At 31.1% G+C, this 15,709-nt stretch overlaps 1 protein-coding gene and 1 long non-coding RNA gene across 2 annotated transcripts; both read right to left on the bottom strand.

The window, feature by feature from the left end:
- Nucleotides 1–2,275: 2,275 nt before the first annotated feature.
- LOC142224205 (trimethyllysine dioxygenase, mitochondrial-like) lies at nucleotides 2,276–10,107 on the bottom strand. The gene is made up of 4 exons (XM_075293986.1): nucleotides 9,909–10,107; nucleotides 8,787–9,604; nucleotides 2,744–3,606; nucleotides 2,276–2,670 (listed from the first exon to the last, which is right to left on the bottom strand). Coding segments are annotated over exons 1-4 (1,689 nt in total). The 5' UTR covers nucleotides 9,911–10,107; the 3' UTR covers nucleotides 2,276–2,664.
- A 2,194-nt stretch (nucleotides 10,108–12,301) lies between these two features.
- LOC142227695 (uncharacterized) lies at nucleotides 12,302–12,815 on the bottom strand. Its single transcript, XR_012719985.1, has 2 exons — nucleotides 12,598–12,815; nucleotides 12,302–12,540 (listed from the first exon to the last, which is right to left on the bottom strand). It is a non-coding gene; the product is annotated as an uncharacterized LOC142227695 (long non-coding RNA).
- Between the last annotated feature and the right edge of the window lie 2,894 nt (nucleotides 12,816–15,709).

Below are 15,709 nucleotides of genomic sequence, written 5' to 3'. Positions count from 1 at the left end.
TTTGCAACAATTTTCTATAGAAATAATTTTTTTACAAAAATTTCTTAGAAATAAAATTATGACAAAATTTTCTATAGAAACAAAATTTTGAAATTTTCTATAGAAATAAAATGTTGACAAAAATTTTCTGTAGAAATAATTTTGACAACATTTTTTAATAGAAATAAAATTTTGCAAAACTTTTCTATAGATATAAAATTTTGACTAAATTTTCTATAGAAGTAAAATTATGCAAAAATTTTCTATAGAAATAAAATTTTGACAAAATTTTCTATAGAAATAAAATTTTCACTAAATTTTCTATAGAAATAAAATTTTCCAAAAATTTTCTATAGAAACAAAATTTTGACAAAATTTTCTATAGAAATAAAATTTTACTATAGAAATAAAATTTTGCAAAAATTTTCTATAGCAATAAAATTTTGTAAAAATTTTCTGTGGATATGAAATTTTGACTAAATTTTCTAAAGAAATAAAATTTTGCAAAAATTTTCTATAGAAATTGAATTTAGCAAAAATTGTTTATAGAAATAAAATTTTGCTAAAATTTTTTATAGATATAAAATTTTGACAAAATTTTCTATAGAAATAAAATTTTGCTAAAATGTGCTATAGAAATAAAATTTTGACAAAATTTTCTATAGAAACAAAATGTTGATAAAATTTGCTATAGAAATAAAATTTTCACAAAAATTTTCTGTAGAAATTAAATTTTGACAAAATTTTGTAATAGAAATAGAATTTTGCAAAAATTTTCTATAGAAATAAAATTTTGCTGTAGAAAAATTTTCTATTGAAATTAAATTTTGACAAAATTTTGTTTAGAAATAGAATTTTGCAAAAATTTTCTATAGAAATAAAATTTTGCAAAAATTTTCTATAGAAATAAAATTTTGACTATAGAAATGAAATTTTGCAAAAATTTTCTATAGAAATAAAATTTTGCTAAAATTTTCTATAGAAATAAAATTTTGCAAAAATTTTCTATAGAAATAAAATTTTGATAAAATTTTCTATAGAAATAAAATTTTGACAAAATTTTCTATAGAAATAAAATTTTGACAAAATTTTCTATAGAAATAAAATTTTGACAAAATTTTCTTAAAAAAATAAAATTTTGAAAAAAATTTCTACAGAAATAAAATTTTAGCAAAATTTTCTATAGAAATAAAATTTTGACCCAATTTCCTATTGAAATAAAATTTTGGCAAAATTTTCTATAGAAATAAAATTTTGACTCAATTTTCTATTGAAATATAATTTTGACAAAATTTTCTATTGAAATAAAATTTTGACAAAATTTTCTATTGAAATAAAATTTTGACAAAATTTTCTACAGAAATAAAATGTGAACAAAATTTTGTATATAAATAAAATTTTGACAAAATTTTCTAAAGAAATAAAATTTTGAAAAAATTTTCTACAGAAATAAAATTTTAGCAAAATTTTCTATAGAAATAAAATTTTGACCAATTTTCTATTGAAATAAAATTTTGGCAAAATTTTCCATAAAATAAAATTTTTACCCAATTTTCTATTGAAATAAAATTTTGACAAATTTTTCGATTGAAATAAAATTTTGACAAAGTTTTCGATAGAGATACAATTTTAATAAAATTTTCTATAGAAATAAAATTTTAACAAAATTTTTTATATACATAAAATTTTGACAAAGTTTTCTAAAAAAAATTAAATTTGAAAAAAATTTCTACAGAAATAAAAAAAATAAAAAAAATTTTCTATGGAAATAAAAGTTTGCAAAAATTTTTTATAGAAAAAAAGTTTTACAATTTTCTATAGAAATAAAATGTTGCAAAAATGTTTAGAGAACTAAAATTTCTATAGAAAAATTTTGCAAAAATGTTCTATAGAAATAAAATTTTGAAAAAAATTTCTATAGACATAAAATTTTGCAAAATAAGATTATTTGTTTGGTAGATTTTTAGTGACATTTTCTCTAATTTATGGTAGATTATTTCTTGCTCGAGTGGTAACTGCTCTAAATCCAAAGGGAAAATAGGCTCGGCAGCAAATTCTTTAAAAAATTTATTCTTAAAAAATCCTTCCCAGATTTGAGAGAATAGATTGAGGGCGATGGTCATTGATATTAAGGCCTGACTGTCCAATGTGTTATGAACTGATATTCTATAAAATAAGTTAATGGAATGAATCTATGGGAGCCATTGATGATGTGTATGAAAATACAATGTTCATGTTCTATCCTGTACATTTTGATAAACCATTATTATAACATAAAATATAATAAAAAACTTCATTTAATTGAGAATAATGCTCTCATCTATTGTAAATATATGGGAACATCAATAAAAGTTTATTTTTATTTTTAAATATATTAAATATGATTTTTGTTTTAAATATTACACTTGTCACGCTTGATTGGCTTTATAAAATATAGGAACATCAAACTAAGCATTAGGAACATTATCGTTATGTTTAATTAAAAGTTTTTTTTTACTGTTGTATAGCACTTTAACTTGGTTGAGAAGTTAACAACAGCAGAGTTTAGGCTTAAATCTTAATAGGAACTTCCGATACTTTGTTGTTGTTTTCTTTAGATATAAATAATATGTATATAAATGTATATCTATTATATACTAATAAATAGGAACTTGAATTGTTGTGATTTGTTTATAAATAATATAATCACGGCTGAAAATAAATTTAAAAAAAGAAATTGTCATTAAAACATAGAATATATAAAAATATTCATTTTACAACATACCTTTAACTGGTGCAAACTGCTTATATAATGTCTTCTTTCCATATAGAAACAGTCCAATTCATTTTCTATGTGAGGCTCCGATATACACCAACATATACGAAAATTATCCAAAATGATCAACATTTCAGAATCCAAATCGATATGCCATTGATTTTCATTTGCTTTCAATAGATCATTGAAATTCTTGGAATGATTGGCTATCATGTCAAAGTCTTGGGCTTTAACATCTTGCAAATGATAGGGTGAGAACAAAATACGTTCACAACCATCCTTAATGTTAATGACGGTCTCTTTTGTCCCATGACAATATCCCTGTTTATCCTTAAACGAATATTCCATAATGTATTGTGATAAAAAATCATAAGAGACTTTGTGTAGCTGTTGCAATTGTGAGGCGGCATAGAAGCCATCGACTAAACATAATTTTATTTTGATATTTTCTTTGTGATATGGCACAGTGAGCATTTGTAAACCTTTATCCATGGACTCAAAGGTACAATTGGTATAGGGTGTATTATGGGTGGCACAAAAATGGGATCGTTTTTCACTTATCAAATTATCCCAGACATGATTGAAGAGTTTCGATATTAGTGTTCTTTTCAATACAGAATCTGTATCCGATCTCGGTAGGGCTGTTATAATTAAAACTCCAACTTTTTGAAGTCTTTTTAGGGCGGTGGGTATTATATTGCTACTATCCATTAAGATATCGTAACATGGCAATGGTTGAAAATCATCACCAGATTTTGTATTTTGTCCATTCCATAGAATTTGATTATGAATTGGTGTCGTCAGTTTCTTTTTCGATTGTGTTTTTTCATATATATCATTTAGATCATATGTAGAGGTATGACCATCATCCCCTGTAAAAAAATAAATAAATATATTAATAAAACGTATTGGTAACAAAAATCGTGGAAAATGTAATTAAACTACAAAAAAAGAAAACAATTATATACAGCAGTAAGTTCGGCCGGGCCGAATCTTAAGTACCCACCACCATGAATCAAATATACTAGTTTACTTTGAAAACTCTTCGTCGTAGCGGGTTTTCTGATAATATATAGAATTTTAGGGGGTTTGATGACAAGTTTTCTCCCAAGCAGATCAGTTCAACCAGATTCTACCTCCCAGCAAAAAAAGCGTCGCCAAAAAGGTAATGAAAATGTTCTTTTTGGATCCGGAAGTGGTGCAAAATTGACGCAGAAGCAATGAATTTAACATGGGCTTGTCATAGAACGGAAGTTCTCCATTTCAACAGCCGTTGCACTGAATTTGCATCACTTCTTTAGGTGTGATCCGAATTCAATGTTTTGTATGTAAATTAAAAAATTCTGTGATATTTTGTCAAATAAATAATTTTTATATTTTTTTATAATTTGTAATGGATTCTAACGCTTGTCTGAAATGTTTGATTTCAAATATTTTCAAAAATTCACAATTTTCTCATATTGGATGTAGCATTTTTTTCGACAAAATTTTAATAATTTGTACCATTTTATAAATTCTTACTCTGTTTTTAACCTATTTGCAACAAAAATGTAATATTATACATTAAAAATATGAAAAAAAAACTTGTTATAAAAAATTGAATAAAAAGAACTTCCTGTGTAGTTAGAATAAAGAACATCATTGGGAGTACATCTTCTGGAAGTGCTTTTAAAGTTGTGCCTTTGGAAGAACTTCCAAATTTTTTTGCTGGGCTATGAAGACTAGATCAGATTCTGGATTTATGAGAACCAATTTTGTTTGAGTTTTAGAGAAATCATAAACATATCGTGTATCGCCTTCAATTGAAATCTTAAATCTGTAGATTTTTTCCGCCATTATTTAAATGAATTCGATGAGTAAAATCTGGAAATTTTACTTTCAGTTTCAAGCAATTTTCATGATCAGTGCGCCTGTATACCCTGAAAGAAGTGTTTTCTTTTCTGAGGAACGAAATTTTAGACAAGCATAGTTTTCTTTTGACACAAATTTTAGAGACAATCGTTGAATCGCTTATTAAAAATTCGGATTAGTTGGCTCTACACGAAAATACTTTATACGAAAGGGAAATTTCGTTTGTCTAAAATTTCATTCCGGAGGAAAATATTTTTTCTTTAGGTGTACCCTCAAGAAATCTATATCGATGCCTTACCAAACGGACCAGTAAAAATAAATGCGGTACAGCTTTTTGAGGGTCTAAAATTCCAGTATATTTACATTTTTGTGTAAATCGGATAAAAACTACGGTTTCTAGAAGCCCAAGGAGTTAAATCTGGAGATCGGTCTATGTGGAAGCTAAAACTAAAACTTGGGTCGACATACACCATAATCGGCTGACCTATTTGTAATCAGCCGGATTACAGAAGTCCTAGAAATAAATTCGGGAGTGAGGTCTATATGGGAGCTATACCAAAACATGGACCAATACTAACCACCTCTTAATGCTCCTCAAATACCTCTAGAATTCCACTTTCAGGCGAATTGGGTGAAAACTACGAATTCTAGAAGCCTAAGAAGTAAAATAGGGAGATCAGTGCATATAGGGGCTATACCAAAACAGATACGGCCCATTTTCGACACACCTCTTTATGGTCCAAAAATACCTCTAGATTTCTACACACCACTTTATTTTCGACACACCACTTTATGGTCCTCAAATACCTCTAGATTGTCAATTTCAGGCAAATCGGATAGAAAATACAGTTTCTAGACGCCCAAGAAGCAAACTCGGGAGATCGGTCTATATGAGGGCTAGGCCAAAACATGGACCGATGGGCACCATTTGCGACACACCTATTTGTGATCTTAAAATACCTCTAGATTTTCAATTTCGAGCAAATCGGCTAGAAAATATAGTCTGTAGACGCCCATGAAGTAAAATCCAGAGATCGGTCTATATGGGGGTTATACCAAAAAATGCACCGATACACCTTAATTTCGGCACACCTATTTGTGGTCCCAAAAATACCTCTAGATTTTCAATTTCAGGCAAATCGGGTAATAAATACAGTTTATAGAAGCCCAAGAATAAAAATCGGGAGATCGGTCTATATGGCGACTATACCAAAAACATGGTCCGATACGAACCATTTTCGACACACCTATTTGTGATATTAAACTACCTCTAGATTTTCAATTTCAGGCAAATCGGATAGAAAATACAGTTTCTAGACGCCCACGAAGCAAAATGGAGAGATCGCTCTGTATGGGGGCTATACCAAAACAATGACCGATACGGACCATTTTGGACACACCCAAAATACCTCTAGATTTTCAATTTCAGGCAAATCGGATAGTAAATACAGTTTCTAGAAGCCAAAGAAGCAAAATCGGGAGATCGGTCTATATGGGGGCTATACCAAAACATGGATCGATGGGCACCATTTTCGGCACACATTTTTTATGGTCCTCAAGACCTCTAGATTTTCAATTTCAGGCAAATTGGATAAAAACTATGGTTTTAATAAGCCCAAGTCCCCAAATCGGGAAGTCGGTTTATATGGGGACTATATCAAAACTTGGACCGATATAGCCCATCTTCGAATTTGACCTGCCTGCAAACAAAAAACGAAACGGTGCCAAGTTTCAGGACGATAGTGTCATTTTTGAAGGCTGTAGCGTGATTAAAACAGACAGACATACAGACGGACATGCTTATATCATCTTAGAATTTCTCTCTGATCAAGAATATATATTTTATATAGTCGGAAATCGATATTTCGATGTGTTACCCACGGAATGACAAACTTATTATACCCCCATCACCATTCTATGGTGATGGGTATAAAACTACAAATAAGGAAAGTCTCTAAAGTCAGGCGGGATTCACTATATTATACCTTGCACCATTCTTTCGATCTAAATTTTCTATGCCATCTCAAATCACATATACACATATATTTAAATACGAACTGATTTGGACAAACACTTCTACAAAGTCCTCAGACGTAAAATTTAAATCTACAAAATCCTCAGACGTAAAATTTAAATCGGTTAATGTCCTGCCGAGGTTAGGTTAGGTTAAGTTATGTGAGGTTAAAGTGGCATATCGATTAAGCTTCAGGCTCACTTAGACTATTCAGTCCATTGTGATACCACATTCACTAAAAGTACCTATTACATATGGGCACATCTAGTTTTAACCGCTGAACCTTCTCGATTATTTTCTTCTGTTGAACCAACCAGATTGTTCCAAAAACATTAGCAGACTGCTTAAGCTAACGTTTTCCTATGTCCTACGAAGGAACACAACTTTAGTAAATATGGAGAATAATAATATGGATATTTTTATATCCTAAACCACATAGTGATCTGCGTATTATAACTTTGTCCGTCTGTCCATGTATTTGTAGTTCGCAGGATTCCGCTCGCAATTATTAATAAGCGATTTTGATGAAATTTGGCGTATAGCGTTTTTTTTTTTTTTTTGGCACAGGGACGAATGACAAAAATTTGGCAAAAGTCGCATCAAATTTAGATTTAGCCCTCATATATATGTATCGCCCGATTTCGAAAAATGAGGTCAGATTGCGCTCATTTACTAACCGATCGGCGACAAATTTCCCAAAAAGTTATCTAATTTACCACCCTTGAAGTGTTCCAAATTTCATCGAAATCGGTTCAGATTTAGATATAGCTCCCATATATATGTATCGCCCGATTTTCACAAATTTTGCCATAAGTCCCTTATTTTTCAACTGATCTTGCTCAAGGTTGGCCAAATCTAATGTTCTATAGTATTTACTATATATGCAAAAAATCTTCGAAATCGCTTTAGATTTAACTATACCTCCCATATATATGTATCGCCCGATTTTTCCACATTTGGCCATAAAACCCTTATTTATTAACCGATCTTACTCAAAGTTGGTTTACTCTAATCTTCCATAATACTGACTAATCAGTACTAATCAGTTCGGATTTAAATATAGCTCCATATATATGCATTGCCCGATTTTCGAAAATTTGGTCATAATAGCCTTATTTATTAACCGATCTTACTCACAAAGTTAGCACAAAGTAACCTTTTCTGGTATCAAACAAACCTGCTCCCATATATATGTAGCGCCAGATTTTCAAAATTTTGCCTAACAATTTTAATTGTGACCATAGTGGCCTCATTTATTAACCGATCTTTGTGATAAAACTCCCATAAAAATGTACCTTTAATTTTCTTAAATATGGAAATACGCTTTATCTCCTAACCCTATTTAAATGACACTCAACATATGCTTATATGCCTTTTTATAGCCGATTATGAACGACATTCCACATTGCGTTGAAACGACTTAGAGAAGCTTTGAAACACTCGGAAATGTCGCAAGCACTCGGAAATGGTGTATGCAAGGTGGGCATGCTAACCATTGCACGATGATGGCTATATGAGCTATATTTAAATCTTAACCGATTTAAACAAAGTATAGCACTCATTGATACTCTACTCTGTGAGGAAATTTTCAAGTAAATAGCAATGAAACTTTGAATCGGGCGAAAGATATATATGGAAGCTACATCTAATCTGAATCGTTTCTGACAAAATTTTGCATGCATAGTTAGTATCTCTGGAAATTTGGACGAAAATCGTAGTAAAAATTTGGCCTGTGTTGTCAAATTTTGAGGACGATACGACTTAAAATGAGCGCTGTACTTTACACACAAAAATACATGAGCAGACTGACGGACACCGCTATATCGACTCAGAATTTAATTCAAAGACGATCGGTATACTTAACGGTGGGTCTCATAAAGGTCCTTCTTGACATTACATACAGATGGACAAACTTATTGTACACTGTACCTCAGTAATGGTGAAGGATAAAAAAAAATTTCACAATAATTTCCCATTTAACTTCATCGCCGCGGAATCATCACGGTATTGCAGTTAGCTGAAAATAGCACTAAAAAGAATAATCAAAACCTCCTACAAATGTTGCCTATATAATCTAATTTTCTCCACAAAAAAAGTTAACCATTCCAAATAGGCCTATAGATATCTCCAGTGACAAAACTTTATCGTGCCTTACATTAAGCATTAGTATCTAGTTGTCCTACTTACACACAATTTCCAATTTCGTCGTCTCTTCCGATACATTGGCCATTATCGGTTGTACATCTCTTGGCAGTTCGAATACATTCAATTTTGGGACATCAGTTTTCACATCGTAACATTTCGAGCAATGACATAAAGAACGTAACCATAAACTATTCAATTCATAATTACGGCCCAATTTATAATCATTTATTTCGATATAGCCATCGTCCAGGAATAGTGTAAAATCATTTGTATCCTCTCCAACACACGAAACGGAAGTGGTAGCACAAACACTAGGTGTCGACTCAATTGTATTGATGCTAGCATAAGAACAAGTTTGGCTAACTGGTGGCTCATCGAGACTTTTTGTTGATACGGTGGGCAATGGTGTTGTTGTAGTTGATACTATTGAAGAGTCTTTCATAGGTGGTCCTTTAACAATTTGCTGATTGAAACCCGACGCATGAGGTTTCAGTAATTCTATTTGTCTTTTATTGCTGTTTTCCTGTAGCCATATGATTTCTTCAGCTGTTAGTACAGCGGCTTTCTCAACATCACCCTGACGACATTTGTCTAAATCATCCAATGTCTGGAGATTTAAACTTGGGACAGCTGCTACATTTAAGGTCTTTGATTGAGGATTGACATAGTCCTCGACACGAAAGTGTCGACAGCATATCCAAAGAAGATTGAGACGATCATGGGGTAAGCTACTCAAGCGAGGGCTAGCAATGGCATCTAACCATTGTTGTAATCTATCGTGACGACGAGGAAATTTGTGGACCAAATTAAAACGTAATCCAGAACATTGTGGCAACGCACATTTGCGAAAGGGTCTGTGCCTGTTAAGAAAGAATAACAAAATTTGAGAATAATAAACCGGCTTGGTATTACGGGAGACGACCCATTAAAAACCATTTTAGGGGGTTGCAGTTTCATGAAATTTGGTACATGGATACAGGATTAGTCGAGAATTTGTGAGACACTTTTCCTTGGTAACAAGCAAGACGTTATAGTTTATTAGATTGTTTATATTCCATAAATGGACTGTATTGGATTTCGCATTATTGCAATAAACTTTTAAAGGTATTCCATCCGTATACCAAATTTCTCCGCAACCGAGACTGTATCATCATCAAACCTTACATCTTCTTTCCTCCGGTTTATGTTTTGCATTAATTTTCACTTTCACGAAAACCATAAAAACTTATATCGACGAGTTGTAGGGAAAAACTCGTAGAAAATAAAAAAAGCAAAACCCATAAGTGCAGAAAATCAATTTTCGGGTTGTTTGCTAATTTTGTTTGTTTTTATTTTTGACAGGTTTCGCAATTTTGTTGTTGCCGTGTTTATCTTTTTTTTATAGAATGACGTAGTGTTGCCAAGTAACCTACTGGAAATAGTTTGGCATTTTCTCTGTTATTGCAATCTAAACTGCACCGTACAAGCGTAGTGCGCAGCGTAACGAAAAAATGTTACACTATGTTCACACACGCATACACATGGCTGAATAAGGAGGTTGAATCACGATAACAAAAACAACAAATTTCAATATGTTGTTTACAATTTTAAGAAGTCAAAATCAGCTGATAAAAGAATCGTATGGCATTGGTAAAAGTGGCAATTATTTATTCTTTCAATTGTCCTGAAAAAATAATAAAATCCAGAGAAAAATAAAGGTTCAAATTTAATTGCGTCACCTATGAGTGATTGTGAAGTGGATAATTCATCCGAGGAACGCCGATATGAGACAAATAAGACTATAATACCCACCAAAGTTAAGAATGGAAGTCAGTCAAATGGATCTTCGCCATCTATTAACAAAAACAGTTTACGATGCAGTTTAAAAACTGATGTGCGTGGTATTTTGGGACTGGAATATGTTATCAAGATACTCAAGTCATTTTTGAACAATTCTCCAGCTATGAATGCGCGAGTTTGTTTGAGATGCATTTGCTATGCAGTGTCATTTGGAGAGCTGCAATCACCATAAACATATGATTTTGACATCTTAAAATTTTGTCGAAATAAAAAAAATTGTAATCATATGGGCCCATGATTTAACCTTCTTGTTCAGCCATGCGCATACACATCCAGATTTCTCCAAATCAGTGTTGCCAGGTTAGGGGGTTTCCCCCCAAATTTAGGGGGTTTTTCACGTTTAGGGGGATTTTTAGGGGTAAAATTTATTTGGAGTGATTTTTGGGGGGTAAAAAATTATTTCAAACCTTATAAAGTGGAGCAATTCTCAAGCAAATTCGGAACAATTCTAGCATGAGTTATGAGAAAAAAGATGCGGAAAGTCAACAAGAAGATCCTAAATACAAACAAGTATACACCCTGCCAGCATTTCAAAGTTCCATTTCAACCTCATCGTTACCACAGACTCGTAAATGTCACTTCAACCATCATGAAAAGGTACATCAAAAAGTACATGCAAGTAATTTGCCATCCCTACTGTTAAAAAAGCCATTTTTTTTGTGAAACGCCAAGCGCAACCAGCTTGTTATATTTTAATTAAATAAAAACGAAAATAAAGTTCTGAAAACATAGATTATACGCTTAAAATTGTGAAAGGTATATTGGTGAACAATTTGGTGATTTTCCAAATGGAATAAAGTGATTGTTTTTCAGATATTTTACAGACACGCTGCCTCCATGGAATAAAAACACTGGTTGATAGACGCAGCAACATGTAACTCTCTACTTGTAACTCAACATCATCATTAATACCAAAAATTTTGTTAAATGTAATGTGATAGTGGTATAAATGTTATATTTTTAAGAATTTGTAAATGTTTAATCAAATTAATAAATATCTAAACAAACGTGTTTTACTCGACCACAATGATTCTTTTACAACTATCTTAAAATGCACTTTTTCTGATTGTTTGGAGGGTCCCTTATTGGCGTCGTTCTAAATTGATCTATAAAGGCTCCTAATAATTGCACTCATGCGAAACATTTTTGTAGTAACTTGGCGTGGTACAACTTCTCAATAGTGACGGCGCTTTTCCGACGAGTTTTTGATGTCGTATATGATTGTTTTCGACGTAGTGCACAAAAAAAAAATTTTTCTGATTCAATCACCAAATTAATTGATCCAATTAATTTTTTAATTGAAATGTCTTCAATCACGAAAATGATAGTATCAATCACAGTTTTAATTGGGCATAGAAAAAATTCTTGATTAAAAAATTAATTGATTTTTTCAGCAAATTTCAATTAATTTTTTAATTGATTCAATTAAAAATTTAATTGATGTTGATTGCAAAACTCAATTAATTTATTAATTAAAAAAGGTAACTACCCTGCCAACATTTTTTGAATTTGGGGACTCTTTTGAGAATCCCCACTACGTCGAAAACAATCATATACGACATCAAAAACACGTCGGAAAAGCGACGTCACTATTAAGAAGTTGTACCACCCCAAGTTACTACAAAAATGTTTCGCATGAGTGCAATTATTAGGTGCCTTTATAGATCAATTTAGAACGACGCCAATAAGGGACCCTCCAAACAATCAGAAAAAGTGCATTTTAAGATAGTTGTAAAAGAATCATTGTGGTCGAGTAAAACACGTTTGTTTAGATATTTATTAATTTGATTAAACATTTACAAATTCTTAAAAATATAACATTTATACCACTATCACATTACATTTAACATAATTTTTGGCATTAATGATGATGTTGAGTTACAAGTAGCGAGTTACATGTTGCTGCGTCTATCAACCAGTGTTTTTATTCCATGGAGGCAGCGTGTCTGTAAAATATCTGAAAAACAATCACTTTATTCCATTTGGAAAATCACCAAATTGTTCACCAATATACCTTTCACAATTTTAAGCGTATAATCTATGTTTTCAGAACTTTATTTTCGTTTTTATTTAATTAAAATATAACAAGCTGGTTGCGCTTGGCGTTTCACAAAAAAAATGGCTTTTTTACAGTAGGGATGGCAAATTACTTGCATGTACTTTTTGATGTACCTTTTCATGATGATTGAAGTGACATTTACGAGTCTGTGGTAACGATGAGGTTGAAATGGAACTTTGAAATGCTGGCAGGGTATTTTTAATTACTTTCTGAATTGGCTTAGAGTTTTTATTTGGATTAACAAATGATTGTTTGAAATACAATTTTAATTAGTCTTCCGAATTAGATTAAAAAGTTAATTGTATCAATTAATTTTTTAATTACAAATTTTAAAATTTTCAATCATTGACTTAATTAACTTAATGTTTCTATCATGATTAAAATGTTAATTGTATCAATTAATTTATTAATTGAAAAAATTTTCAACTTCAATTAACTTTTTAATTGGAAATATTTTGGTGATATTTTTTTCTGTGTGGGGATTCTCAAAAGAGTCCCCAAATTCAAAAAATGTTGGCAGGGCAATAGCATTATTTTCGTTATCTTTTTTAAACTCTTCTGTTGAAAGGGCATTTTTAATATTTGACAAAATTAAAAACAATCGTATTTTAACTTAGCAGCTGAAAGCTTTTTAAGAGTAAGCCCGTTTTTTAAATTGATATACATATTGTATTATTACATCCAAGGCCGTAGCCAGGATTTTAATTCGGGGGGGGGGTTCAACTTTGAAAAAAATATTCATATAATCTCATGTGTAGAAAATTTTATTTATGCATAGGTATATATACAATATTTTTATAATATTAAATTGAGCCGACGGGCTTTTAGGGCAGCAAATAAATCAATGACTTCTTCAGTCGGCACATTTATTCGGCGATGAACCGACATTAATGCCAATCCTTTGAGTCTGCTCTCGCTAGTCGAATTTCTAAGATACGTCTTTAATCTCTTCTTTGTTGAAAATTAACGTTCGGATGAGCACGTAGTAAATGCAGGGATGGAAAATTCAGTACTATAGAACTTTTTTCAAACCTTTTTCACCCCGGTCAGTACCGTAGTACCCCCGCGAATGATTTAGTACCTTTTGTGTAGACATTTTTGAGTCGATATCAGATTTATGGTACAATAGCTTTGACAAAATATTTTAATATTTTGAGAAAGTCTTTATCAACCTTATTTGCTAATAGTCTTTTACAACTATGGCAAAACAGACATGTTCATGTGGGAAGAAAATCTCGATTTTGTAAAAGACATAGTCAAAAACAGGATTTTATTGAACTTCAAGAAAGTTTTAGTCGAAACAAGTACATACGGCCGTAAGTTCGGCCAAGCCGAAGCTTATGTACCCTCCACCATGGATTGCGTAGAAACTTTTACTGAAGACTGTCATCCACAATCGAATTACTTGGGTTGCGGTAACACTTGCCGATGGCAAAGTATCTTAAAACTTCCTAACACCGTCTTCTAAATTCCAAGGTAGTCCATACGTAGTATATATTAAACTAAAAAAGGCCGATTAAATACGTATATAATTAAGTTTAAAGTTTCTATAGAAATAAAATTTTGACAAAATAAAATTTTGACATTTTCTATAGAAGTAAAATTGGAAAAAATTTTCGATAGAAATAAAATTTGGAAAAAATTTTCTATAGAAATAAAATTTTGACAAAATTTTCTATAGAAAAAAATTTTTACAAAATTTTCTACAAAAATAAAATTTTGACAAAATTTTCTATAGAAATAACATTTTGACAAAATTTTCTATAGAAATAAAATTTTGACAAATTTTCTATAGAAATAAAATTTTTACAAAATTTTCTATAGAAAGAACATTTTGACAATGTTTTCCATAAAAATAAAATTTTGGTAGATTATTTTTGTATCGAGTGGCAAACCATGAATATGAACCGATATGGACCAATTTTTGTGTGATTGGGGATCGGCTATATATAACTATAGACCGATACGGACCAATTTTGGCATGGATATTAGCGGCCTTATACTAACACCACGTTATGGACCGATATGGACCAATTCTTGCGTGTTTGTTAGAGACGACATTCTAACACCATGTTCCAAATTTCAACCGGATCGGATGAATTTTGCTCCTCCAAGACGCTCCGTAGGACAAATCTGGGAATCGATTTATATGAGGCTATATATAATTATGGACCGATATGGACCAATTTTTGCATGGTCATAAGAGAACATATACCAACACCATGTACCAAATTTCAGCCGGATCGGATGAAATTTTTGTTTCTTAGAGGCTCCGCAAGCCAAATCAGGGGATCGGTTTATATGGGGGCTATATATAATTAAGGACCGATGTGGACCAATTTTTGCATGGTCATTAGAGAACATATACCAATACCATGTACCAAATTTCAGCCGGATCAGCTTCTTTTAGAGCAATCGCAAGCCAAATTTGGGGGTCCGTTTATATGGGGGCTATACGTAAAAGTGGACCGATATGGCCCATTTGCAATACCGTCCGACCTACATTAATAACAACTACTTGTGCCAAGTTTCAAGTCGATAGTTTGTTTCTTTCGGAAGTTAGCGTGATTTCAACAGACGGACGGACGGACATGCTCAGTTCGACTCAGAATTTCACCACGACCCAGAATATATATACTTTACGGGGTCTTAGAGCAATATTTCGATGTGTTACAAACGGAATGACAAAGTTAATATACCCCCATCCTATGGTGGAGGGTATAAAAAGAATGCGATTCTATATTATCGATTTTTTATTTCGGTAGAAAATTTTGTCAAAATTTTATTTTGACAAAATTTTATTTTTATAGAACATTTTGTCAAAATTTTATTTCAATTGAAAATTTTGTAAAAATTTTATTTCTATAGGAAATTTTTGCAAAATTTTATTTCTATAGAAAAAATTTTGCAAATTTGTTTTCTATAGAATTTTTTTGCAAAATTTTATTTCTATAGACAATTTTTGCAAAATTTTATGTATATAGAATTTTTTTGCAAAATTTTATTTCTATAGACAATTTTTGCAAAATTTTATTTATATAGAAAATTTTGTCAAAATTATATTTTC

The sequence above is a fragment of the Haematobia irritans genome, chromosome 2 (assembly GCF_050003625.1).
Source record: "Haematobia irritans isolate KBUSLIRL chromosome 2, ASM5000362v1, whole genome shotgun sequence".
NCBI lineage: Eukaryota > Metazoa > Arthropoda > Insecta > Diptera > Muscidae > Haematobia > Haematobia irritans.
Note: the sequence above shows the minus strand (reverse complement) of the source record. Positions and strands in the feature narration are given on the sequence as shown.

Coding starts and splice junctions, on each gene's coding strand:
- LOC142224205 (XM_075293986.1), bottom strand. Junction 3,607..8,786: donor GACGAAATTGGAAATTGTGT/GTAAGTAGGACA, acceptor ATTTTTTTACAG/GGGATGATGGTCATACCTCT.